This window comes from Mastomys coucha, unplaced genomic scaffold (genome assembly GCF_008632895.1).
Source record: "Mastomys coucha isolate ucsf_1 unplaced genomic scaffold, UCSF_Mcou_1 pScaffold18, whole genome shotgun sequence".
Classification (NCBI taxonomy): Eukaryota; Metazoa; Chordata; class Mammalia; order Rodentia; family Muridae; genus Mastomys; species Mastomys coucha.
Genome location: NW_022196900.1, coordinates 62082483 through 62109016, shown reverse-complemented (window position 1 = coordinate 62109016; position 26534 = coordinate 62082483). Strand labels below are relative to the sequence as shown.

The following is a 26534-nucleotide window of genomic DNA, read 5'->3' as shown; positions in this document are numbered from 1 at the left end:
TTGATCTTCGGTCTAAATGACTTTTGGGTAGTTGGGTTACCTAAATATCAGTATTAATGATATTCTTAAACATGTGCTCTAGGCTCTGCAGACAGTTCTAACAACTTTGAGATGGTCTCTGAATGTTGTGTACAGTCCAACTCTTCCGTAGCCATCATCTCTTGCATCCCTCCGAGCAGCCCCATGAGGTAGGATGGGAATTGTCAGTGCTTTCAGATGAAGAAACCAAGGGGCAGAGTTTGGAACCTCCTAAGGTTCCCATCTTGGAGGTGACACATTTGAGTAACTGTGACATTACTGTATTAAACATTCATTTGCCTCCAGTTACCTTAAAGAAAACTATATTTGGTGAAATTCAATTGTATATTGAATTCTGTTCTTAAAGTTCAGTGTAACTTTTTAAGAACAAAGCTCTCTTGACCATTGTAATGGAGCTGTTCATCCTCTCTGAGTTTGCAGAGGGCCTGTCTCATGTTTCTGGGAAGATCAGAAATGACACTCTAGCTGCTGCCAGGAAAGATGTTTGTTATTCCTATTCCAGGGACCAAGGACTGGAGTCTCAGACAGCTTTAAACACCTTGTCCAAACAGCAGAGCTAGCAAGCTGAACTCAAGAGGACCACCTTTCTCACCACACCTCAGTTCCCTTGGTGGCAAGTGCATTTTCTATGTCTTATCTGTCTGGAATAGAGCCATTGGACTTCAAAGTTCCTCTCTAGATGCCAAGTCAGATTTGTTGAAGAAGGAAAGTCTGAGGTAGGCAGACTTGCTGAGCTCCTAACTCAAGCCTTGAACTGTAAATGTCTTATACACATGTCAGGGCATGAAGATGCTGTACTCTCAGGGCAGGACTGGAAATGTGGGAGCAGAACATGGCTCTCAAGAGGGAGGAAAAACAAAACCAACACAAAATAGTGCTGAGAAAACCCAGGACTGCAAAGCACCAATGACAACCAGGTACTGCTACCAGGACTCTGTGTGCACCACTATTACATGTCTCTGTGCTGCTCATCCCACTAAGCATGGAGGACAGAATGCCAAATGAGATTTTTCCCTGTCAGAGGCTGTGGTGGTTTGTATATGTTTGATCCAGGAAGTGGCACTAATAGAAGGTGTGGACTTGTTGGAGAAAGTATGTCACTGTGGGGGTGGGCTTTAAAACATTCCTCCTAACTACATGGGAACAAGTCTACTCCTAGTGGTCTTCAGATGAAGATGTAAAACTCTCAGCTCCTCCTGCACCATGCCTGCCTGGGTGATATCATACTCCTGCCTTGATGATAATGGACTGAGCCTCTGAACCTATAAACCACTCTCATTAAATGTTGTCTTTATAAGAGTTGTCTTGGCCATGGTGTCTGTTCACAGCAGTAAAACCTTAAGATAGAAATCTATGAAAATCAGCATCCAAATCACCCTAGGACTGAATTATGACCTTGACATTATAGATGAGGAGATAAAATCTCCATCCTAGGGCTCCTCTAAAGAGACATAGGAAGACCACAGGGGTCAGATCAGCTCAAAGCCATGCCTCCTTTCTGTTACGTTGTAGCTGCTCCCTAGTGACCTACATTCTCAAGCCAAGTATTTAAACAGAAGTATTTCCAGAAGACATATAGAAGCAAGAGACTCAGATGTCATGGTAACTACTCCCACCTATCTCCTTCACACACAGCTTTTGGAGAAGCTAAATGTCTCCCAAATACGGCTCTGTGTTTATGACCTCTAACACGGCAACTAGTTTGAATATGAAGGAATTAAAGGAAGTACATGGCCAGCGTGAGGGCATGGCTGGGTGAATCACCGGCTCAACAGAGGGTTATAAAGAAGAGTGTAGAAGGAGAGAACGGTGGCGTATCCCACACTGGCCTCTCCTTGTCCTGCTTCCATTCACTCTGTTGACTCATAAGCATTCACTGACTCGCAATGACTCATAAAGTTCCATGTCAAATGCAAGAGATTTGGGATGTCATGCCTAGTCCTCCAAAGAAGGGTTGCTTGCTTAAGCCAACTTGGAGTCAGTCAGATGTCTTCAGCTGTGCATACCTCAACTGCAGAGAACCTCGTTGCTCAATGTCATGTCTTACAATGGTTCCTACAGTACTGACTGATATGGGGGTATATGGTTCTCCTCAGCCACACATAACACAGAGGTATCATTCAGGCTGCTGCTGGATGCACCCAAGCATTCATCTCTCTCCACTCACAACATCTCACAAGTGTTAAACTCAAGGTCTCTGCCAGTAAATATCCTGCTCACTCAACTTGGACTTAGACATAGATGCCACGGCAGAAAGCCAGTTGGCATAAGGAGGAGCGTTATCCTTGCACAACCATAACCAAGGATAAAAATCATAAGACATATTCAACAATGAATTACCCTGCTCTAAGAAGTAGCGGACCTTTTGAACAGGAATAGTGGTGCACACTTAATCCCAGAGGTCAGGAGGCAGGACTTTGTGATTTTGAGGCCAACCTAATCTCCATAGTGAGTTCCAGGCCAAGTAGTGATACACAGTAAGACCTTGTCTCAAATAAAACAAGACAAAAAGCTGTGAAGACAGAGAATTCAATCTTTTCAGCCACACAAGATGCCTGAACTGAAAGTTGTTCCATTCAATTTAATGGTAGCTAATGTGTAGCATAGCATCACTACTCTTTAAAAATCAACAATGAGACATTTTTGAAAGAGAACTTCCTACACCTTTCACTTGATTTCTAATGGTCTCCCCCAAATAATCTGGGGTCATTTATGATACAGTGGCAGAAACTGCCAATGTCTTTCTGAATGTCATTTGCTTCTCTGTCTTTTGGTAATAGAATCAGGATTTTAGTCAGCCACATGTCTTTCCAGGGGCAAGACTCCATTTCTCATACTCCCTTGCAGCCGATGCCTCCATGGGAATGAATTACTATTAGGATCTTAGTGGTAGTGATGTGTGCACTTTCTGAGTTAAACCCTTAAAGAAAAAACATGTTTTCCATTTTCTCTCTCCTCCATCTCAAAGTCTGGATAGAGAAGTGCTTGATGATGTAACAACCCAGGAAGGCAGAGCAATGATGTAGAAAGTTTCTGGACTTTTGAGTGACACTTAGGAATAGGGCTCTCTAGTTTCCTGGAATTTCTAGCAAATTTGACATTAATGTGGGAGAGAGATAAGCCTTTTATATTATTAAAGACTTGATTTTTAAAATCTCTGGTGAAGCAGCTGAAACCCACTGCTCTATCTTATACAAACGTGAGATCCAAAATATGGGTGACTTTCATTGTCTGTCAGAGAGGCTTCTGCTCATAATGAGTGACATTTAATGTAGAAAGCACTTGACTTTCGAGTGCTTAGCCCTAAATGACATGTCTATATCAGTTCTCAAAGTCTCAAAGAACTTCACAGCAGTGGGAGGCAGAAAGACTAAGAACTAGAGGATGGGAAGCAGTACTGTCTACTGCTGTCCTCTGGACATGGCATGGCTATTTCACTTGAACTACACAAGACTTGGTCTATCAAGCATCCCATCATGGATGGGCAAAGGGCTCCTAAGGTCCTGCTCTTCCCAAGGGGCTATGTACAGTTGACTGTTGTACAGGGAAGTGGGAGCCATAGTCCTCAGTCTTGTAGCCAGTACAATCCACCATTCAAGCAAATAACTGTTCACCTCAAATAACTGTTCACCTCAAATAACTGTTCACCTATGCTCATTCAGGCAATGCATTCAATTCAGTGCAATTATTCCATAACTCCCTCCACTCACCAAAAACCTCATGAAAACAGGAAGTACACTTGAAAAGAAGGGGTTTGGTGGGAGATGGAGGCAGACATGATAATGGGGGAGATTTTGACCGAAGGATTATATGTATGAAATTATAAAAGAATAAATAAACTTTGAAAGTTTAAACACTAAAAAACACTAAAAAATTGAGACCATTTCACCCCTGTCTGAAGATAAATAGTGAGGATGAAGGGAAAGAGGAACACTTAGGCACTGCCGCTGGGAAATTAAGTTGATGTAGACATCCTAGTAGAAGTCAATTCGAAGGTTCCTCAAGAACAGAGGTACCGTCTACCCAGCAACATGATTCCCAGGTGTATGTCTACAGTCAGCATTGCATGAGACACTTGCACATCTGTGTTTATTGCTGCATTGTTCACAAGAGCTAAGCAATAAATGACAGACCAGCATAGATGTCTGTCAACAGACCAATGCACAAAGAAAATGTGCTACATATGGACAATTGGAGCTTCATTCGGGCATAAAAGTAATTGGTGGTATGGCATTTACAGGAAAATTTATGGAGATAAAAGGTCATTCAAATAAAATGCTTCATGCTTTCATATGCAGGTTACAGATGTGTGCGTGCGCATGTGCGTGCGTGTGTGTGTGTGTGTGTGTGTGTGTGTGTGTGTATTGTAATAAAAGTAAAAGGGAGACCATGAGAAGGGATAAGGAGATCTTAAAGAAGCATCGATGGGGGCAGGCAGTAATGGAACTCATACAACATGAAGACAGTGGAGAGGAATAACTGGGCAAAGAAATGAGAACACCAAAGACAGAGGGGTGAAGGAGGATAAATAAAAAAACAATTGGACATGTGTGTCTAAAAATGAATAATGAAATCTGTCACTTTATTTAATAATTAAAAAATGTAAAAAAAAAAATTTTAAAAATCCTCCGATTTTCCTTGTTGCCGAAGCTTTGTTTTGTCAAGTATCATTTTCAGGTAAGTGTGCAATGTGTCTTCACATGATGTGTCTATACATGATGTGTCTGCACATGATGATGTTGCTTATTTTATATTACTCATTTAATGAACGATTTGACTAGTTTATAAAGGGGAACCAAGAAGAATGAAACCAATTCACTATAAAAAAGAAGTCGTTAGTTACAATTAAGTAAGGCAAATTCAGAGATGAGTGAAAGAAACACGTGAAATACAACTTATTAGAAATCTCAAAATTGGAGCTGGAAAGATGGTTCAGTGGTTAAAAGCAACAGCTGCTCTTCCAGAAGACCAGAGTTCAATTCCCAGCACCCACATGGTGACCAACAATCATCTGTAATTCCAGTCCCAAGGTATACATTATCTTTTGGCTTTTGAGGGCATTGCATGTACAGAGTGTAGAAACATACATGCAGGAAAAAACACCCATACACATACAATAAACTAATAAATATATATAAAAATCTTAAATGAAGAGAAGTCAGAACCTCCACTGAAACCTTGCTATGACCCATTTGGAGTCTTGTCTCTTTCTATTAATGCTGGGTTTGAAGCTTTTGTAGCATGTAGTGGAAGATTCTGGTGCAGCATTCACTGATTTTGGAAGTCCATTCCCTCTAATACTGAAGGAAAGTCTGACTGTTTGACTGGAAACATCCAAAACTTTGCCAGAGTCATTGGTTGTTCCATTATGACACTGTCTGAACTTTATAAAATTATTTTTGTCCACGTGCTTCTGATAAGATACAACATTTGATCTATTTCTACATATTCTCCAGAAAAGGGCAGGGATTCTAAGACCACATATGTTCAGCCCTCCTCTCTCTATATATACACATATGTGCACTCAGACACATATACCTGTCCCCAAAAAGAGCATCAAGAACTCATTCCTATTTTGAATATCAAAATTACAAATATGAGGGAGTGACTATAGTGAAAGAAGGTTCCCAGTAGAGGGAATAAATAGGAGTGGGACCAGAGAGCCGTCGTCCAAGCTGCGGTGGGAGTCAGCCGCTTTCCTCCGTGTCTCAGTGTTCATCTACCCTGTTTCCATGCGTTTCTTTCTCATCTCCTCAGCCTTAACCACCTGACGGCAATGCCTTACCTTACTAAAAGCTTCTGAGGAAGCTTCCAGCTTCCAGGCACGGTTCTCGCTGTACCTCAGTAGCATATCGGGTTGGAAGAAAATGCACCAAGTGACTTGGGGCACACATTGGTTTCGACCCAGTGGATCCCACCTGGCCTAGATTCAGTGAGCTTTTAGCTACATTTCTGGAACCTGTAAGCCCACTTCCCCACACACTCATCCTTTAATCGGGCGGACTTGCCTTCTTCCATCTCCCCATATGATTTCCAAATACTCACTTATCCATTTATCATGCCCTACAGAGAAGTAGATATACACTTGTTTCTGCCACTGAGGTAGATTTTCTTAAAATAAGCAAACAAATGATGACTCAAGAAGTGAAAGGTGAGGAGAAAGGTATTGGGTGAGCCGTGAAAATGAAGTCAGCGGGCAGGCAAGCCACAGTGCTTCCTGGCCTACAACTCCTAGGCTGGGATGTGAGTGAAAATCCGCACCTTCCATTGTAGAAGAGAAAGAAACTGTATTTCATGCTTTGATTAAAGTAGCATGTGAATATGTGATGAAAAATGACTGCAAAGTCCATCCACAATGGCTGGGTTACTATTAGCAATCATGCTAATTTTCACAGACAGATGGAGTCAAGGCCATTGTAAGCACAATAATCTAAGTTTTTTTGTGTTTTTGTTTTTGTTTTTGTTTTTTTTTTTAATCCTGGGAAGGCAAAAGCTTATTCTCAAAGGATAAATAATTACAATTGTTTTAAAAAGATGACTTGAGATATTTCTAGAAGCCCCTAGAAAGTGGCATTTAAGTAAGCTGTTGAGGGGGAAGCTTCACCAAGATGCCAAGAGAATCTCATTAGGAATCTGTGCTCACAGCTATTCTTAGAAAACAATGTTGGCATTTTTCAAGTCCTGGGGAGAAAATACTTGAAATATTAGCACTCCAACTCAGCAACTAAAGAAATTAAGTAGAATGGGAAATGGGAGCCCAGATTGTGGGAGAAGACCTTAAGAAGAATGTAAATGACGCAAGAACTCTATGTGAGGTGCCTCAGTGGCCAGAGGATTTAAAATGATTTGAGGATAAAATGATGAAGAATGTGAGTTTTAGAAATCTAGTGAGATTTTATTTACTTTCTATGATGTTGGAACATCCCAAAGGGAAGCATTTTTTAAAAATAATTTTCTTGGTTTTTGTATATTTTCATGATGACAGAAATGGCTAGTGAAATTTGTATATATGTGTAAATATGAATATATTTTTTATATTTTAAATTATATGTATTTAAATTTATATTTATATTTACATTTTAATATATATTTAAAACTAAGTCTATCATTAGTAAGTTTTGGAAGATCTTTTTGTTATTTTTTTCTTTGTTTGATGCTTATTAGAAAATAAAAGAGAACACAGTTTCATGTGCCTTTGCTAGTTTGAAAGGTACAGGGACTGCAATAAAAGAGGGTAGGAACAAGTTACTCAGGGGCTGCAGAGTTGGTCAGATTGGACACTCTGATCACATGTGGCAGAATACAGCTCTCCGCCCAGCCTTACCAAAGCTTAACATGGAGACTCCACTCACCACAGGCGACGGGGAAAGTGCAATGTTGCCTATTGAAGCCTTCAGCTCATCTACAGTCGCTGCAGTCTTAAGGACATCCTTAGATTGCAAGGGTTTAATCTTGATATTGAATTTCTTGTGCGATTCTTCTTCCTCTTCAGATTCACTTGAAGAATAAAAGTGCTTTCCTTTGGTAGGTAGAACACAGCTAAGGACACCTAGTTCTTTCTTCTGCTGGGAGGTATAGGCAAGGGCAAGACAAGGACGAATACCCATAGGCAAAGCAAAAGGAACCTCGGGTGGCAGGAAAACAAAGCAAAACCAGTAAAAATCAAGGGGGCGGACAAGGTTAGGTTCACTGTCCTCAGAGGCTTACCAAGGACTGTGAACTCCGAGGAGCACTGGTCAAAATCCTACATATTGTGTGTGTGTGTGTGTGTGTGTGTGTGTGTGTGTGTGCGTGTGTGTGTGTGTGTCAGGTGAAGTTTGTGCATCACACCTAGCTCACAGACAAGAACTCAGGAGACATCATCTCCAGACATGGGTCAGCTACTTTAAAGGACACCTATGAAGAGTCTTAGGGGTTTTGGAGTTGGTCAGAGTAAGGCAAGGGTACTTGAATCTTTTCAGGGAAGAGTTAAAAGAGGGCAGTAAAGCTCTTTGTTGCTCACTGTTAATAACACTGCCATATTAGGGTGTATCAGGCAATCTGGGCTCACAGTATACAGCTGCCTTACAGCACATTTCCTCCACCCATCGCATTATCTCTGTCCCTCGACTAGATCAGGGCATATCTACCCTGGATTGTCAGCCACCAAGCTGTCCCGGGGGTTAGTTATTCATCCCTGAGACTAAGTAGAGTAGCCTTGGTAATTCTGCCACCTTTGTGAAACCTGAATTTAGCTTACTGGTTCCTTAGACAATATGCATTAAAAACATTTAAAAAGAAAGGATATAGCCTGGTTCCTCAGGTCTGATGCTGTAACCTTCTTCATCTAGCTCAGGTGAATTCTGTAAGACACAAATGCACATATATATGTGTATATATATGTATATATATATACACATAATATATATATATTACATACATATATGTATACACACGAATGTAGCAGTAACAAAGAATAATCTATTCAGTAATTGAGAGGAAGTTGGGGTGCGTGAGGAGCTGGAGGCTGGAATGAGGGTAAATTATATGATTATAGCTCTCCTGTTCGAATTCTCAAAAAATAAAGTATAAATGCATATTAAGTGGTTATTATTCCAAAATGACAGAGGAATTGTTTTCCTTCTAGAATCTTCTATGCAAAAATATAGACAAGCTTCTTAGTTTAAGGGCCTGAGGATGTAGCATTTGGAAGTGAATGCTAAGCAGTCTGTGTTTAAATCTTTATTCAAGGATATTGGAAGGACCCCAGTGTACAACCCACTAAAGAAAGCACTCAAGGAGAACTTACCAGGCCTTTCCTACAAGCCACAGACTGGGCTAAGCAACACTATTGATTGAAATGCAAGCTATTTGTCCTAAGGGAAATTAAAACATGTTCTTGGAGGCAAAAAATTATAGAGAAAATAGCACAGTATAGCAACGTTAGGTATTAAAAATGAGAGGATTAGTTTTAAGAATAGGGGCGTGACTGGAGCCTTTCAATGCAGATAGAAAGGGTAGAGTTGGGGCATGAGGTTTTTCCACAGTGGTGGGAAGAGCCTGGGTTGAGACACCATGGCCGGAACAGACACTGTGTGATTCAGGTGTTGAAGGTCCAAGTATCAAGGGCAGCATGATTGGAAACTAAACTGTACAGTGGGGGTGAGGGTGGGGGCTGGGCAACAGACCACAGGCGACTGTGTGCTAGAGTGGGGGCTTTGTCTTGTTAGGGATGCTGAAGTTTCTTAGTTACAGTAGAACATGTTGGACACAGAACAGTAAGGAGATTGGTGGCAGGAGGAAGGATGACTCATTGAAAATATGTGTGCCAACTCAGACACGCTTGCTAAGAGTGTAGCTCAAGTCTTGGTGATGGGATAGGATGAACGAAGGACATCTAGAGGAACTGGTTTGTCAGTTCTTAGTGATAGAAGGAAAAAGAGGAGGGGAATTTCTAGAAGATTTTAAGGTTTCTATCCTCCAGTCCTGGAAGTCTGACTGCCAGATGAATCTAACAGCAGAGAGCTAATAATACTTTCAGGGGAAAGCTGGAGAAGATAAAAGACAGTAGTGTGCATGTTGGGGTATTGGGGTTCATATATCACATCTTAATTCCTATTATAAATGTGTGGCACAGTCTCACTGGATAACATGACAACCCCACTTGGCAAAGAATGGGCTCAATAAGTAAAAACAAAACAAATTGTTATCAGACGGTGAGTCAGCCGGAGTCTGACTTGCTCCTTGACTCCATGTACGTTGAGACTGAATTCTCAGCCTAGGAAGGAAAGACCGTGCCCTGCTGAAGTTGGGATTGGAGAGGCAGCAGTGAGAGTCTCTGATGCAAAATGATTTACATGTTCTATACCATTAGAAACCTGAGGGTGGTGGAGATTGGATGGACAGGGTGCTCTGTGGTGGTTAGTGACTTGTGTGGTAACGGTGCTAAGAATTATGGGGAAGGTTTAGATCTCAGCTGGGAGTCTACCTTCAGTCCCCTAGAATCAACTGACTATTGCTTGCCCTGGGAAACGTTTGTACCATATAGTTTTCATTACATATCCCAGGCTCAATAGTTAACTTCCTTGCCTCTACTTTCAAAGCTGCTTAGAAAGGGAACTACTACCTGGATTTAATATGAGAAAAAAGTATTTCTGAATACAGCTGTGGGCTTAGCATATTCTTGGATTGTGCAAGCAATTAGCTCAGAGTCCTCCCAACAAAGGCACCAGGTAACTGCTGTACCTACTGACCAACACACATAGCTGGTTCTCGGAGAGGCTAGGTCTGAGCACACCTCAGAACAACACATAAGGTGACGTACGTATGGGGCTTGAGGACAGGGAGTCTCATTTTGATAGACTCTAGTGCTGTGAACATCAGTCCGTCCTAAGAATGGCAGACATTTCCTAGTGAAATATACAGCTTTCCATCAATTTCTATGTCCTGTTATGTATCTAAGTGCCTCAGTTCATTTTAAAGTTGTATATAAAAAAAAATGTTCTTATACTTACATATCTTTCCCAATCAATTTCTGCATAAAATCCATTTGGTGCCCCATTGCTTTTCTTCTGTAATAAATTTGAAAAATAAATTTAGGAGGGAGACATTTAAATGAAAAAAAAATGGAATAATAAAACAATGGAATAATAAAACAAAAATAAAACAAAAAACACTTAACTCTTATCTGTACTTAGCATGAGCTATCAAAAGACAGATTAGAGCATCCTATGGTAAGAAGCACATTGGTGTAACTGGGCAGTAAATGGAGCTGCCACGGCACTGAATGAGAAGCCTACACACATATTTCACAAGACTGCAAATTAGGTATAGCTAGCATTACAAGTTTATTCAATCACTGATGAACTCGTAGGGTTTACATTATGATTTAATTCTTTGTATCTTGAGTATTAAAATCATATGGCTATAAAACAGAAACCTTTGACTTCTGAGCTGCTGACATAAAATAGTTCCTATATGCTCAGAGCACTCAGCTGAGTCACTAATTGCGGAATTATTTTCACTGTGAGTCAACTGATAAAAATATAAATGCAATCGGCTTTAGATTAGTTCATTCAGCTCCTGCTCACTGAAAATCGTGTTGCTATTCTTTCCAAATGGCTCTTCTTACCAAATTACTAAAATATAATTTGGAGATCAAGGGTGAGTTTCTCCTTTCATGCGTTCTGTGCTTCCATGAGCACACACTGTTGCAAGAAGATGGGAAACCAGCATAGTTCTGTCTCTCTTGTCTAAGTTTCATTTTGGCTCACAGTAGAATCATGACACATGAGTACAAGTACTTGACCAAAGAGGTGGCACCCTCCAAGAGGAAACTAATAAGCTTCTCTACTTTTTTGTTTGACAAAAACACAAATAAGGTTAGTGATGAAGGGTCCATTCAATAACATTCTTGCATTTAGCACACAAAGCAATGCTAAGTCCTTGAGCAATAGCAGACCTCAGAACAACACATATGGTGATGTACGTATGGGGCTGGAGGACAGGGAGTCTCATTTTGCAATCATGAGTAAGGCCTCTTGCTTTACTCGTTGCTGATGACTGTCCAAGAGGGCAAGAAGAGGACACTGTCCACCTACGTACAGAGGATTTCTAGAAAACCCAGCAGAACCGTCACCATCCATTAACACTTACTGAAGTTGACTGGGCCATCTAAGAACAGGCTGTGTGTGACTCAGTGAGGGGTACAGTGCACAGGTGTAAGTGGTATGCTCTCCCTTGCTACAGACTCTCATTGCAGGAGAGTTCACCAAGCCTTGTATCCAGCTATGTGAGGTCTGTGCTGGTCACTCTTTTTCCTATTCCATACAAAGATTACATGTATGCAGACATCATTTCATTCTTCCCACAGAATTGCCTTTGTGATGTTTGAGCTTCAGTAGCAGTTTGCCCAATTTGTCAAAGACCTTTAAAAACCCGTTCCTAGCTCTGCCTGTGTGCATTATAATGCTATTGTTGAGAACTTGGTCAACTTTATGTGCCAATAATCTCTCTTGGAAAAAGGCCTGCCCCAAATTTTCATATATATAGTTTCTGCTTTACCAATCTGTCCTTATGTGGTTTTACTGCAAGAGGCTTCAACTCCTTCTTAGAAAACATATATAACAACCAACTGCAGCACAAAATTTAACACAGTAGGGAATCAAATAAGCCAAACTGACTCCAGAGACAAAACCTCACGTTGTCATCAGTGTAACCTTGCCACCAGTCTGTCTTCGGCTTTTTAAATGATTCTTTCATACAAAGGAGTGCTATTATAAACTTAAAAAAATTAGGTAAATTAAAGACTTCAAAGTTTGTCTACTTCTATAGCTTTCTTCTCTGTTATTATTTTCTGCGATTAAACCTCCTTAAATCAAGATACTCTACAAGTTCAGATAAATAAGTTATATGTGTATAACATACATATATGCATGTGTTACTATAGCTATATATTTTTCTTGACAACATATATTTAAGACTTGTATAAAGAATTTACTAAAGTTCTAGATTTGGGTCTAGTAAATGTTTCCTTGTTTCTATGGAAACCAAAGGAAAATTGAGACAAAGGAAAACAAAAATCTAAGGGATTTTTTTCCCTCTTATAGCAATATTAAAAACAAATACCAAATTCAAACAACACATCATAACAGTACACTATTTTGGTAAGATATTCAGCACTACACACACACACACACACACACACACACACACACACTTTATTAGAGTAATTGGTAATTTGTTCTCATTCATGCATATTTATTGCAACAAATATTTTTGTTTGTTTGTTTGTTTCTCAAGTGAACAAGGTAAGCCAGGTTTTCATTGGAATTTTTCTGGTTAGGCACGAGGGAAAGTAATTCTTGTTTTTAAACATGGTATAGCTCATACTTAGTGGATGTATCAGTTTTCAGCGGAAGATATCAAAGCAGGGAAGGATGTGGTGAAGACCCACGACTGGCCAGTCAGACCTGAGGTTGATGGCAGCACCTAAACAGTGGTTATTTCTCATCTTGGAGTCTAAGTCATATGATCTTTACTTTTTCCCCCTTTCTCTTTTCTAAAACTTTAGGTCTATTTAGCATAACTTTTATAGCCAGAGTATTTGGCTGCTTTTAAAGGTGACTGACACCCATGGGCATAATCATCTTGTTTTCACAGGCATTTAACTTTGGATAATGTGAGGAGCTAGAACCGTGGTTCTCATCCTGTGGGTCACAAGCCCCTGGGGTGTCAAACAACACTTTCACAGGCTCTAAATATCAGATAGCCTGCATGTTATATATTTACATTAGGATTCATGACAGTAGCAAAACTGTAGTTATGAAGTAGAAAATAGTTTTATGGTTGGGGTAGGGGTGGGGTTCACCCCAACACGAAGATCTGTATTAAAGGCTTGCAACATTAGGAAGTCTGAGAACCACTGAGCTAGATCAATAACTATAGTAATGATTTCTCTCAGTTGAGTACTCAACAGTTATGTATTTCCACTGTGAATGTCCCCCACGCCCCTTTTTGGTGAGGTCACCTTACAGCTACACAGTGAGCTTAAAAATATGTGATATGCTGTCAAAATGTTATCATCTCTTCTCCTAAATAGACTTAAGTCACTTTGTAAGGAATCTTACAAGATAGCACTCCCCAATGAAGCTCCCTGTAAACATGAAAACACTCTCCATGCTGTTCTGTATGTAGCCACTAGATAGGAGGGGCTGTACAGTATTTAAAGTATGGTAAGTGTGACCAAGGGACTGAATTTTAAATAGCTTCCTAGAGCTACACAGGTGTAGTTAATGCATAGCTTGGTCCAGGATCAGCATCCTTGACTTCATATTTCTTGGTCAAAATTACTGGTTTCCACAGGACAGGGTCCTGCCAAATTCCTGTTATTATTGATATTTATTTTTACCAAGTGCAATCTAACTCAAATTGCAGGTTGATAGTTATACTATATAGTCAAAGTCATCTTTACAGATACCAGATTCTTTAAAAAACCTGGACAGTTTAAATCCTTGTCCTTGGCCCAACACAAAAGACAGCACATGTCTTTAGGCTTGATTATTTGCTTAATAGAATCTTTAGACATCAGCACTTTAGAATCTTTAGACATTTGTATGGTTGATTTCAAACCTGGACCTGGATAGTCAGGAAGTATTTGGAGTTACCTTGTTGACTGAATAGGGATACTGCACTTTCCAGAGTTGAAGTGGGGATTTCCCTCACTGTTTCTACAACCCCTCGGAAATTTTAAACTGAAATCTGTGTCCTTACCGAAGCTCTCTTCCCTCCTTCACGCGCACAGTCTGCTTTGCTATGGTAGGGTGGCTCGTGTGGGCTGGGCTGCTGGAATTGATTGTTTTCATGTAGAAAAAAGTTGTTAAAGGATCTGTTTGTTCTTCAAGACACATATAAAGAATCACACGGAGTCAGCAAACATATCACAATAAAGACAACCTCTAGACCAAATTGTTCAGCCTACCAATCGTGGCAGGGGTCTGGAAGCAAAGAGCGGACTTTGGGCCCCATAATGAGGCTCTATTCAGCAGGCCAGATTGGCTAAGCCAAGAGAGGAAGTGGGAAGGAAGGAGATGGGCTGGGGCACCAGGGACCATTTGGATCCTCATTCAGATGGGACTTAGTTCACGGATAGAGAACAGACACCGAGACAGTACAGAAAGGAACTGGGCAGTTTCTGATTGCATTTCTAATCTGTGAATGTAAAGTCTAGCTCCTCTCTTTCCCCCTGATCAAAGCCTTTCAAAAGGTCAACAAAAAGCAACAGGGCTCAAAGAGGGCAATTCCAGAACTGTGCCCTATCCCTCCTGCCTGCATGTTTAGAGACAAGCAGACCAGATCTTACAGCCAGGGCTTCTGACCCTGGTACCCCAGTGTATTGTGGAGAATTAGAACCGCTTAGGGAAAGTTGCAGTTACTCTGCAGCAATTAGAGTTTGTCTCTGGGTTAGAATGTGCTGTCACGCATAGCTCCCTGAGGTCTAGACGTTGTGACAAACAGCTCTGCCAATGATGGATGGCGATACACTCAGCCAGTGAGCAGCAAGACACACCCACCTTCACACCATGCAACCCTGCCATGCAGCCTCATCAGCGATGGGCTCCATCGGAGTCTAAGAAACTGAATTTAAGTATGGCCATATTGAAGCTTCGGCACAGACTCTTTGGTTCTCGATTTATTTACAAGCTCAGCACACCTGTAGCTTGTAGAATCACATTTGTGAAAGTACAAACACCACCAGCTCCAAGCCTTGAAAAAGCAATCAGTGGGTCTGGACACTGTCTCAACAGTGTCAAAGCAGTCTCAGCCCACAGACTCAGGGACTTAAAAAAAATTAATTTTAAGTTTAGAAGAAGTTCAGGCTGAGATGTCTACAGATTAATAAGGGACATATTCATGCCAGCCCACAACACTGGGCCTCTGAATTTGGTGGTCAAGTGTTTGGGAGAGATTTGAACATTTTCCAGTAGAGCTTATAGCTAAATTAAGGTGAACCTCCTTTTTCAGAGCAAATGCACTTATTCCGAAGGTGGTCTTTTCTAGAATAGGTTTGTTTTATTTCTGGAAAAAACAATATTAAGTAATTCCTTCTTATTAGCATTTATGTTTATGGTGTTTCTGACTAATGACAGAGAGGACACAAACTGCTAATAAATGATTTTACAGGACTTGGGATGATGGAATGAGAACTCAGGGAGATCTGGATGGCATTGTGCCCATGCCTGCAACACATGTTCATGGGCATCTTCAACATCAGGTGCCATGGTACATACTCCAGCCGATATGTAGACTGGGCGCCTTAGAAGAACAGAGACTAGTGAGGTAGCGATGGGACCTCAGAGACAATGAGCAGGGTGGGGGGAGGTGGGGGTGGGGGAAGAAAAAAAGACAAGACCGAGAGAGTGGGAGAGTGAGAGAAGCCAGGAGCAGCAATCCAGCGAGGGCATTGGAGGTGACAGAGCCTGGCAGAGGCCTAGACAGGAGGACAGAGGACCCAGGGAGAGGACCAAGCCGGAAGCAGAGAGAAGACACAGAAGCAGAGAGTACCTGAGACAGAGTTAAGGAGAGGGCTCTGAGCCAGAAGCAAGAGGTGAGGAGAAGCTGGGTCTTCTGGGCCTTTTTTTTCCCCTGCTGAATAGAGCCTTGATTATAGAGGTACCCGAAGTCTGATCAATTTCATTCTATTTCTTAAAGGAACATTTCATAGCAAGAATCACATGAATGCAAAAGGCACCCCAAAGCTGAAAACTCTCAAATCAAAAGCAAGAGAAAAACTCCTGCTACGGCTTCAGTTAGCACCCCATTAGGTAGAATATTATAAAGAGCAGTTTTTTTTTTTAAATATATATTTTTAACCACTGGGTTTATTTTAGTTCTTATTCTGGCCCAGGAGCTTAATGTGTGTCCATTTTCCCTGAGTAACAGCTGTTCTTTTGAACTCTCTGAATAGGCAGCTGATTAGATGGGAAGGAAGTCATTTGGGGAGCCAGAGCAGACTCCCGTAAGTCTGACAAGGATTGGTCTAAGCTGGCATATCCCAGACCTGTTTAAAAAACCAAGAAATCTGGCAGCCAGCTAGGAGTCACTTTCTGTTAAATCGAAGCCTAGTGGATACATTTTTCTCCTTCTGGCTGTAAAATTCAGGCATAAGTAGTTTTAAGACCGTTCGTTCCCTATTTCTGAATTTAATATAGAAAATGTATTTGCAGCCCAGCTACTCAAGGGAAAAGTTTCCTTTGGTTTTATTGGGAAGCTGCTCCTTTATGAGTGTGGTGCCACTGGAGAAGAACATTCTCACATAATGAGCTTTACAACACTGAACCGGAGATGGGAGCAGCCCCTGTACAAACTACCCAGCTTTTTTTTTTTTTTTTTCTTGACTTGCCATCTCCCTGGCTAGTTTGCTTGTGTGCTCTGGGGCTGGGTTTTTAACTAAGTACAATATATAAACTCTAACTTGACAAAGACCACATTTATATCTCATGCGCATTTACTGGTGAGAATTAAAATAGTTGGGCTTCTGAAAAGAGGAAAGAAGAAAGAGGAGGAGGAGGAGAAAGAAGAAAAATAAAAATAAAAGAGGAGGCAGAGAGAGAAGCTGGCCTTGGCGAAATTTAAGCATAACAGATATCGAGGTGCAAGCCCACTAAAAATGGTCATTTAAATACTTACCATGCCATCTCGATCTGGTGAGCCTCTGCAAGAGAAAGGAAATTGAGAACAATTATGAAAAGGAATCACTCTTGCTGCAGTGACTAAAGACCCATTAGCCAGCACCTTCATCCTCTGTGTCTTCTCACTGCAGTAAACCTCACTAAGGAATCAAAAAAAAAAAAAAAAACCTACCAAGCTGAATGACATCTGAGTGTGAGGTAGACACATGTGTGTCAGGCAGTGGTCGATTCTCAAAAAGAACTGAAGTCCAAAGGCACACATTGGCAGTGATGGAGCTTGCTCCACATAATTCACAAGTCTGGTATGTGAATTATCCTTCTTTCTAAAAGGATTTATTTTATTTTAAATTATGCGTGTGGGCATGTGCACATGTGAGTGCAAGTGCCTACAGAGGCCAGAGAGGGTGTCAGAGCCCCTGGAGCTGGAGCTCCGGATGGTTGTGAGCCTCCTGACAGAGTGCTGGGAACCGAACTGGGCTGTCTGCAGGAGCAGTACTCACCCTTAGCTGCTGAGCTAAGCTCTCCTGTCCAAATTCCTCCGTGTTTCTGAAGATTTCCTCCAAACCACTGACCATCATTTACTACGCTAGCATTCTCACGTGGGTCCTAAGCTGACTTTCTTTCTTCATTTATCTACTGGATGAGGCCTCTATGTTTAACAGCAAGAGTCTGAAGTCTTCTGGCATTCAACTTACCCAGATGTTGTTTCTGTCTTTGAGTGCTGAGTTTGCAAAGGTACTAGAGTGGCTGCTTGATTTCCCATGTGATTTGTTTCCTTAGGTTTTTTTTTTATGAACTCCAGGTTTTAATCTGTCCTTTTTCAGTTTTTTGTTTGATGTAATTTATGGGAGTCTTTTGATTTAATGGTTTCTGCTTGGATTCTCCCTCATTACTTTTTTTTTTTTTGGCGGGGGAAGCAAACTACATATACAAACATGATGATTTATGGCAATCTTGGTATACATACACAATGAAAACAAAACAAACAAAACCAGCCAACCAACCAAAAACTTGTGTCCCCAATAAGGTTCAGAGACAGGGAACACTGGGATACTTTAAGAAAAAAAATGCAGTTTACAGTGTTTTAGAGCTGTAAGAATTGATAGTTAAGAAGTAAAAGGGGCTGGGTAGTGGTGCCTTTGCTTGGGAGGTAGAAGCAGGCGCATCTCTGTGAGTTCGAGGCCAGCTTAGTCTACAAAGTGAGTTCCAGGACAACCAAGGCTACACAGAAAAGCCCTATCTTGAAAAACAAACAAGTAACCCTCCCTGCTCCCCCCAAAAAAATGAGGAGGAGAAAAGGAGAAAGAGAAGAGGAGGAGGAGGAGGAGGGAGAGGAGGAGGAGGAAAAGGAGGAGGGGGGAAGATTTTCAGGGAGTGATGTGAGCTATGAGAGAGCACCACTAGTAAAGCGGGTTAGAAGTGTGAGGACTAATAGAGAAAATACAGAGGAAGAGACTCAGGAAAAGAGATGTAAAAACCTGTTCAGGCAAGATTCAGACCAAAAGGAACTATACAATAGAGATGCAAAGGTGTGAATTAAAATAACAAAGAAAAATAAAATGAAATGGGAAGTATACCACTAGCTCATACTTTTCTTAGGTGGGATAACATGGCTGCCCTGCCATTCCTTTGTTGGTTTTTCCTTGTAGCTGTCTCTACAGGTGGGGAGTGAGCCACCGAGCTGCTCTCAGTGATTCAGATAAGCTGGACTTAGGTGTCCTCCCTTGTGAGGTAGCTCCTGTGCTGGCACAGGGGTCTACTTTCCATTCAGGCCATTTAGTGTTTAGGAGGCCCCTGACGGGCTTGTGTTTACCTCTTCTGCTGGACATTCTCTTCCCTTGGGGTTCTTGGCCTCTTCCCTGATCTTGTAACTGTTTCCATTTATTTCTCTTTAATGGCCTGTCTGGGTTACAGATCTTTCCCGTCTTTTCTAGAGGAGGGTTCTCTTCTCAGCCTTGCTTACATCATGGCCTTGTGCAAGTTGCTAACCCCTCCTGGCAGTGATGTCTCATCTCTCTATAAGTGAGGTATTGTTACTGACCTTATTGAAAATACATTCACTGGCTGGGCAGAACTGGGCCAGCACAGTTCTTGTGTTCGCATGCTGTTGCTCAGCTAGGCCTTCCACACATTCTTCAGGACAGCCACTTGTGGTGCTTGTGGAAGATTGCAGTTTTAGGCTCCACTGGTGACTCAAGGCCGGTCTATACATATGGGTGCTGGTCGGTGGCAGCTTCAGGCTGCTTCCCATCGGAGGATTCTGAGGATCTCATTGGCTCTTGCGTCTTTCTATACACTGCCTTTCTTTTGTTTTGTTTACACTCTCCAGCTGACCCACCACTCCTTCTGTGTGTTTCTGACTTTCTTCTGCTCTTTCTCTTTCAGAATTAGACTGTTCTTCACCAGGACACACAGAGGCAGCTTTTAATTTGCCACCCTCTACACAGTGCCAAATTGATATTGCATTCTATAAGAGAACCAATCCAGCCTTAGACCTGTATTTCATTTTAGTAAGTTTTTTCTTTTTTTTTAATGAGATACTTTATATCAGATAAATTCTATTTTAAACCTCATCATTCATCATGTTTGCATGGTCTCTAATTTTTAAATGTTGGTTTCTTGTAACTGTTGCTATTTCTCTTTAATGGTCTGTCTCGGTTACAGATCTTTCCCGGAGGGTTCTGTTCTCAGCCTTGCTTGCATCACAGCCTTCTGCAAGTTGCTAACCCCTGCTGGCACTGATGTTTCATCTCTTTAAGTGAGGTATTGTTACTGGCCTTATTGAATTATGTGAAAATGAAGGATAACAGTGCAGTCACATATTCTGCCACTTAGCAAGGCTCTCCCTCCCTCCCTCTCTCTATCAGCCACTTTAATGATGATCAAATCAGGAAGCTCTGGTTTTTGCCCCACTCTCTCTGAGGAGGGAGGTTCAATCAGTTGAAGTTGATGCTGGCTGCTACCATAGCCAGTTGCCTAGCACCCTATGCTAGTTGCAACAATTCTGAAAAAGGCTCACATCAACAAGGTCTCAATGATTGCAGGCTAACATAAGCATTGTCTAAAGCTGAAGGGACAGCACCCTGCTAGAGCATTCTACTAACCCCTTTGTGTTGATGGTTCCTTTCCCAAGAATGATCCGTGATCCAATTAGAGAACAGGGGCTCATGAAAACAAAAGCTTTCCCAAGACAGTGTGTCCTTTAGCCATCGCTGTGTGTTTGTGTGTGGGGGGAACCGGGTTGTTAATTTGCTCTCCTGTAAGTAATTCTGTACTCATGAGAAGTTTAGGAAAGGCGCTTGAGATTCTATAAAGTAATGCCTCATTAGAAGACTTCAGAGAGATATTGGGCATTTGAAGCAAAGCCATGAGGAATAACTTATTTTAATAGATTTGGCAATGGAAAAGAAGTGCTTTGGCCACATGCGAATTAGCCTAGCTTGCCCTTGGGCTCACTTAGTCCCATTCCTCTCCCTCTTTCTCTTTCTTTCTCTCTCTCCCACTCTTTCTTCTTCTCCCTTTCCATCTCTCTGCCCCCACCCCTTCTGTGTGTGTATGTGTGTGCATGTGTCTGATTTTTAAAAAGTCTTTTTAGCCTTTCTCAGGCACCCCACATCCCCGGTATAGGTCCAGGGGGGCTTCACAGCAGCACATTTGTCTTCTGCTGTGATGCTCTGTAGAGATGCTTCCAACTGCTCCTCACCACACGTGGCACTTTACAGGGGTTGGCAGGGGTGGCCAACAGCTAGCTCAGGGTGTGGCCTTCTAGGGGACATGGACTTCACCTCATAGAAAGCTCATTGTCACAGGTAAGGAAACTGAGGCCAAGTAAAGAACTGAGGATCTCATTGGTTCTTGCTTCTTTCTATACACTGCCAAGTTCCAAGGTCGGAAGACTCTCCTGGCCGGACTGGGGCAAGAACACAGACAGGGATTCAAAGGAGAGCGAGGGATGTATTTTATTTTGATGGTTAATATTTAGAAAATGGCAAATTTATCAAGAAGCACTATAAAGGATTAGATGCTCAGGAAAAAATATTCCTAACTTAATCATTTAGAAACCACTTCAGGGCTACAGTAAACGTAATTTCCAAGAAATATTTACCAAAAGAGGAAACATAAGCTATAACAATAGAGTTAACATCTAGTGTCTACACAGAAAGGTAACCTCCTTTCTCAGTGCTTCACATCTTTGGCTTATTACAGAGGTCCAAGGTGACCCACTGCCAAGGATGGATGTCCCTCAGCTGATGATTTAAGGTTCTTCCTGTTTCACCTCACCTCACCTACTTTCCATCCTGGCCTCCCGTGATGACATTTACCAGCAGCTCGCAGGTCTGTGACATATGATAGCTCTGCCCACTTGCCCTGTCCTGATGCCGGCTAGGTTCCCCACCTCTCTGCTTTTGCTTTTTTTCCTTCCATTTGTGTGAAAGACATTCCATCATCCTTTAGAGAGCCAGACGCAATGTCCTCCTGCCAGGAAGCACCAGGCCAAATGTGGACATTCTTAACCTTCAACTTTCTCTGAAATTCCATGTGAATTGCTCCTGAGGAACTCATCACTATCAGCTTATACCAGTCAGAAGAGCAGTCACAGCTGACGATTATTAAATATGAAGGCGCGCACTGGGCACTTTACATGGTGCCTTTAGATGTAGGAAAAACTTCTTGTGTAATACTTTATCAATTGAATTATATATTCTTGCGTGGAAGGGCACAAGAAAATGCTAACTGTCCTATGATAAGATTTATATTTAATTAGAGTGAAAATTAAAGGATTGAAGATGAAACTAATGAATTGCGTTCACCTCTTCACACACAGCTGTGATGTTTCTAGATGGTTCTTTTTCATGTACGCTGGGTGAAGGATTCCGCCGGATTCCACTCTGATGGAACGGAATGGAATGCAATCTCAGGGCAGCAGGCCCTCCCAGACCTGCACTTTCACCTCCTTACAGCCAGCTGTAGCTAGCTGCTCGCTGCTGCTCTCCTATCACTGAGCTAGGACGGAGAGCCCAAGCTCCTGGCCAGTGGACTTCATGGATGATGTTACATGTTCAGCTCGAAAATGCATATAAAATCTTGTGTCAGGGCCAGGTTCAAAACGAACACTTAATATGCTTAAATAAGCACTAAGGGAACGAGTTATGCTACTAACACTCTCCAGAGTCTACTGGGGCATGCAGGGAATCCAACTTGTGGGGCAGGATCACATAGCTACACCAAAGCCAGTCTATAGTTGTTTTGGCATTGGTTTCTTCCTGACAGTGAAGTGCAGTGAGCTTCCTGTCCATTCTAGTGGTCTTACAGCTCTGCCCGCCCCTTCTTAGGATCTCAGAGAAGAGTCCTGGGGGTGTCACCTAGGGGCTGTGTTAGGGTGACTCTGCCTATACAGGTGTTATGTTACTCTCTTGGGAATTTATAGAGATAACTTCAGAAGTGTAACTGGGTGTTTTATTTATTTTTTAACCTCTACAAATGTAATAACCATTTTCTGCCCTCTGCTGGGAAGTAACAGATTAGATATGAGACAGTGAAAATGTACATGGTAAAAAAACTGAACAACGTGTGATGAAAAAAAATCTCTGCCTTTTAAAGACACAAATCTAAAAAATATCTATGATGAAGAGTGGCAGTTGACCCAGGAGTGAGGAAAGCCCGGAAAACCAAACAAATGAGCGTATGCTATCAAAAGAGCCTTTGGGGCACTCTTTAAACATCAATGTCAGTGACTTAGACTGAAGCCCAGAGAGGCAAACTCGAAGATACATACGTAGAGTCAGTGTCTTTTTCTTTCTTCCGTATTCCAAACGCCTTCCTTGTACGTTTTTTCAGTCCTGTGGGAAAAACCAGCAAACGGTCAGGAAACAATCAGCAGACTAGGTGATTGTACCAGGGAAGGTACAGCCAGACCTGGTGCAGTGTACACTACTCTAGAGCCCCAGAGGCTGGGGCGTTTCAAATCCAGGGCCCCTTCTTAGCTACAGAGTGAGTTTAAGATCAGTTTGAGCAACTATGTGATTTCTTGATTTCTTGTCTCAAAGATTAAAAAAAAATGTGAAGAAAAAATAAGGGCTAGGGGTACTAGGGACGTGGCTCAATGGTTGAGCACCTGCCTGGCACAAACTAGGCTACATAGCGGTTAACTTTGCATAGAGCAGTGTCAGCATATGCATATGCATGTGAATATGGGAGAGTGATTCATTATTGAGGTCTCAACAGGTGTTTGTGAGCCCTCGGGAGGGAGATTCTTAGACTCATAAGCAACAGAAGGATGCTGTGCATAAGGATGCTGTGCCTGGGAAAGATCACAGGCTTTTCTTAGATTACTGTCATCCATCAGTAAGATCAAGACTTTGCCAAGAAATGGAGTCACAGACTTAGAATAGCCATTTCCAGGGTGGGTCCTAAAATGCAGAGAATATAAGCCATATGAGAAAAGCTATGCACACCCCGCTCCCCGTCTCTCACTCCATATTCCTCCCTCATCTTCAGCATCATGGTCAGACTGGGATATTAACTATTTTCTTGACACACCCAATTCTGTGGCTCCAGCATCTCTTCTGCAGCATCCTCATCTCTAGTTGAAATTTACTGCTTATTTTGTCAGTGATCAGAATTGCCATTCATTCTTGGAGGTCGGGCCCCAACACCACATGCCGATAGGACCTATACTGGTCTTACTGATGCTCTTGTGTGAATTGTACATTAGCGGTGCCACTCATCAGCGATTTCAGACTCTCTGGTGACTGTGAGCCCCCCAACCTCCCAGCCTAGAAGCCAGACTGTCTGGTTAGCCTGTATACCTACCCTCACCCCATCTGACTTCCCATCTTTTAGAGTGGAATGAGTCTCCCATCTTCTATCCTTGTGACTAGACCACAGTTTGGGCTCTATTCTTACTCCAACAAGGACTTGTTGAACCTTCCCATTCCCACATGCTCCACAGGTGCACATGCGGCTGACCTTTCTATGCCAGCAAGTGCTACTTTACGATAGCAAATGGTTGCACAATCAGAACCTTGGGGGAAGCTGTATTGAGAAATAGGAACTTTTTTTTATTAGATATTGTCTTTATTTATATGTCATATGATTTCTCCTTTCCCAGTTTCCCCTCCAAAAAGAAAAGAAAGAAAAAAAAAGAAAAAAAACAAAACAAAACAACAAGAATAGACCCCTGTTGCCTCCCCCCTCCCCATGCTTGCCACCCCACCCTCTCCCACTTATTGGCCCTGGCATTCCCCTACACTGGGGCACAGAACCTTCACAGGACCAAGGGCCTCTCCTCCCATTGATGATCGACTTTGCAATCCTCTACTATACACACGCTGCCAGAGCAATCAGTCCCACCATGTGTACTCTTTGGTTGGTGGTTGAGTCCCTGGGAGCTCTGAGGGTACTAGTTAGTTCATACTTGATATGGCTGGGCATGGTGACTCAGCCCTATAATCTCAGCAGTTGGGAGACTGAGACAGGGTGATTGCTAAAACTAAAGCCAGTCTGGACTACAGACTGAGACCTTTTACTTTCTCTCTCTCTCTTTCTCTCTCTCTCTTTCTCTCTCTCTCTCTCCATATATATATATATATATATATATATATATATATATATATATATATATATATATAATCACTATTGCTGTAGGATTTGTGTGGTACCAAGAACAACCAGAAAAATAGACTGAATCAGGCATTTGATATCTCTCTCAAGGCCTGTGAGTCAGCCAAGACTATCTGAGTCACTCATTAGCTGTCTCTAAGGATACTACTCAAATATAGTTTCCAAAATGTCTTTGTGCAGCTCGAGTTTTGCATTTAATAGCCATTCTATTTAAGATGTTTAGGTCTTTAAAATGTCAATGCTCTTTTTAAAAACCATTTCCCACACAAAACTATTCTCCATTACTCTTCACATGATGATTTTATAGGGGAGCTGACTGACATTTCAAACGATTCATAATATTTAGGAGCGCTTGCCCCCACCCAATTCCATTTGCAATTCTCTTTGTTCAAATCTCTCTTCCTTCTCTATTCTGTCTTATTCCCCAATAGGGACGAATGCTGTGGTTACATAATCATTGGTTTTCTTCTAACCATTTACCCTAGGTTTCAGTTCTTGCTGCTTCCATTTTAGCTGTAGTTTCACCATGATTGCTTTACTCCTGAATCACTATTGATGACCGTAGGACCACATAACAAAACCATTGTATCTTCAAGTTCTGGTAACTCTCCCTGTAAGAGACGCCAGGTCCTCCAGAACAGTCCAAGAAGGACCACAGCTTTCAGATTCCAGGTAATGCTGTATTAGCAATAAGACTGTCAAGCCTTGGACCAACACATTTGGAGAACAGCCAATGTGAGCTAGGTTATGAATGTCCCAGTTATCTATTTTCCAGGAAAAAGTGCATCAGACCCAGAGTCATGGGACACAGTGTCTATACAACATCACTTCTGGCTGCAGAGCTCACTGCTACCTCTGTTCTCTTTGGGTTTCAGTCTTCACTTTAGACCAAAGCAAACAACAATAAGAGGCAAAAGACTCACACACTCTCAAAAAATCCTCTGCCAGCCTGGAGCTTTGGTGTCACTGAAAGTCACGTTTCTAACACATAGAATACGCATACACATCGAATATAGAAAGGAACACACAAATATGTGCCATGTCAGGGGAAAAGTCAATTTGTTAGTTAAGCACTAATAAAGTTGTTTTCCTCCAAGACAAGTGCAACAAGACTTGAAGAGATGAGGAACATGCAAGGAAAACTTTGATGAAAGCAACAGAAGTAAGGGGCAAGCTCTTTGTATTTTATTGGATCTTTTAAAGATCCAAGCAGAAATAATCATTAACACCTCTGATAAACATGAGGTACAGTCAGTCATGCCTTTTGAGAACTTTCCAAAACATATTTTGCAAAAATCTCCTTGGAGGAATAGGTCAGCGAGGCGGCTCAGTAGGTAGAGGCATTTGCCTGGTACTCCAAGTTCCTAGAATCCATGTTAAGATAGAATAAAACTGACTGCAACTCCCCGACCCCAGCCCCCACAATCATAGAAAGGAGAAATGACTATCTAGGATATTATCAGAATAACAAGGTAAAGACATTTTGTGTCATACTATAATAAGCTCAAGAAACACTGGGTAAGGAAGATGGCTCAGAGAGTAGTTTGCCACTGATCTTAACAACCTGAGTTTGATTCCTGGGACCCCCATGGTGGAAGGAAAAGAACCAGTTCCCACACGCAGTCCTCTGACCTCCACACATGTACTTCAGCATGCACGCTTCCACACCCATACACATAAAAATGAATGACCGATGTGAAAAAT

At 41.8% G+C, this 26534-nt stretch overlaps 1 protein-coding gene across 17 annotated transcripts in view; it reads right to left on the bottom strand.

The window, feature by feature from the left end:
* Sgip1 (SH3GL interacting endocytic adaptor 1) overlaps positions 1 to 26534 on the bottom strand; it is a 221417-nt gene that overhangs the window by 89891 nt on the left and 104992 nt on the right. For 8 of the 17 annotated variants that reach the window (XM_031377970.1, XM_031377974.1, XM_031377977.1 and 5 more), the window contains 6 exons: positions 22984 to 23047; positions 17206 to 17230; positions 14290 to 14361; positions 10533 to 10589; positions 8327 to 8381; positions 7392 to 7567 (listed from right to left, as the gene is read on the bottom strand). In XM_031377970.1, coding sequence (XP_031233830.1) covers positions 7392 to 7567; positions 8327 to 8381; positions 10533 to 10589; positions 14290 to 14361; positions 17206 to 17230; positions 22984 to 23047 — 449 coding nt within the window. Of the gene's footprint in view, positions 1 to 7391; positions 7568 to 8326; positions 8382 to 10532; positions 10590 to 14289; positions 14362 to 16080; positions 16165 to 17205; positions 17231 to 22983; positions 23048 to 26534 lie in introns of all 17 variants that reach the window. The other 9 variants (XM_031377978.1, XM_031377982.1, XM_031377983.1 and 6 more) reach the window with 3 other exon arrangements.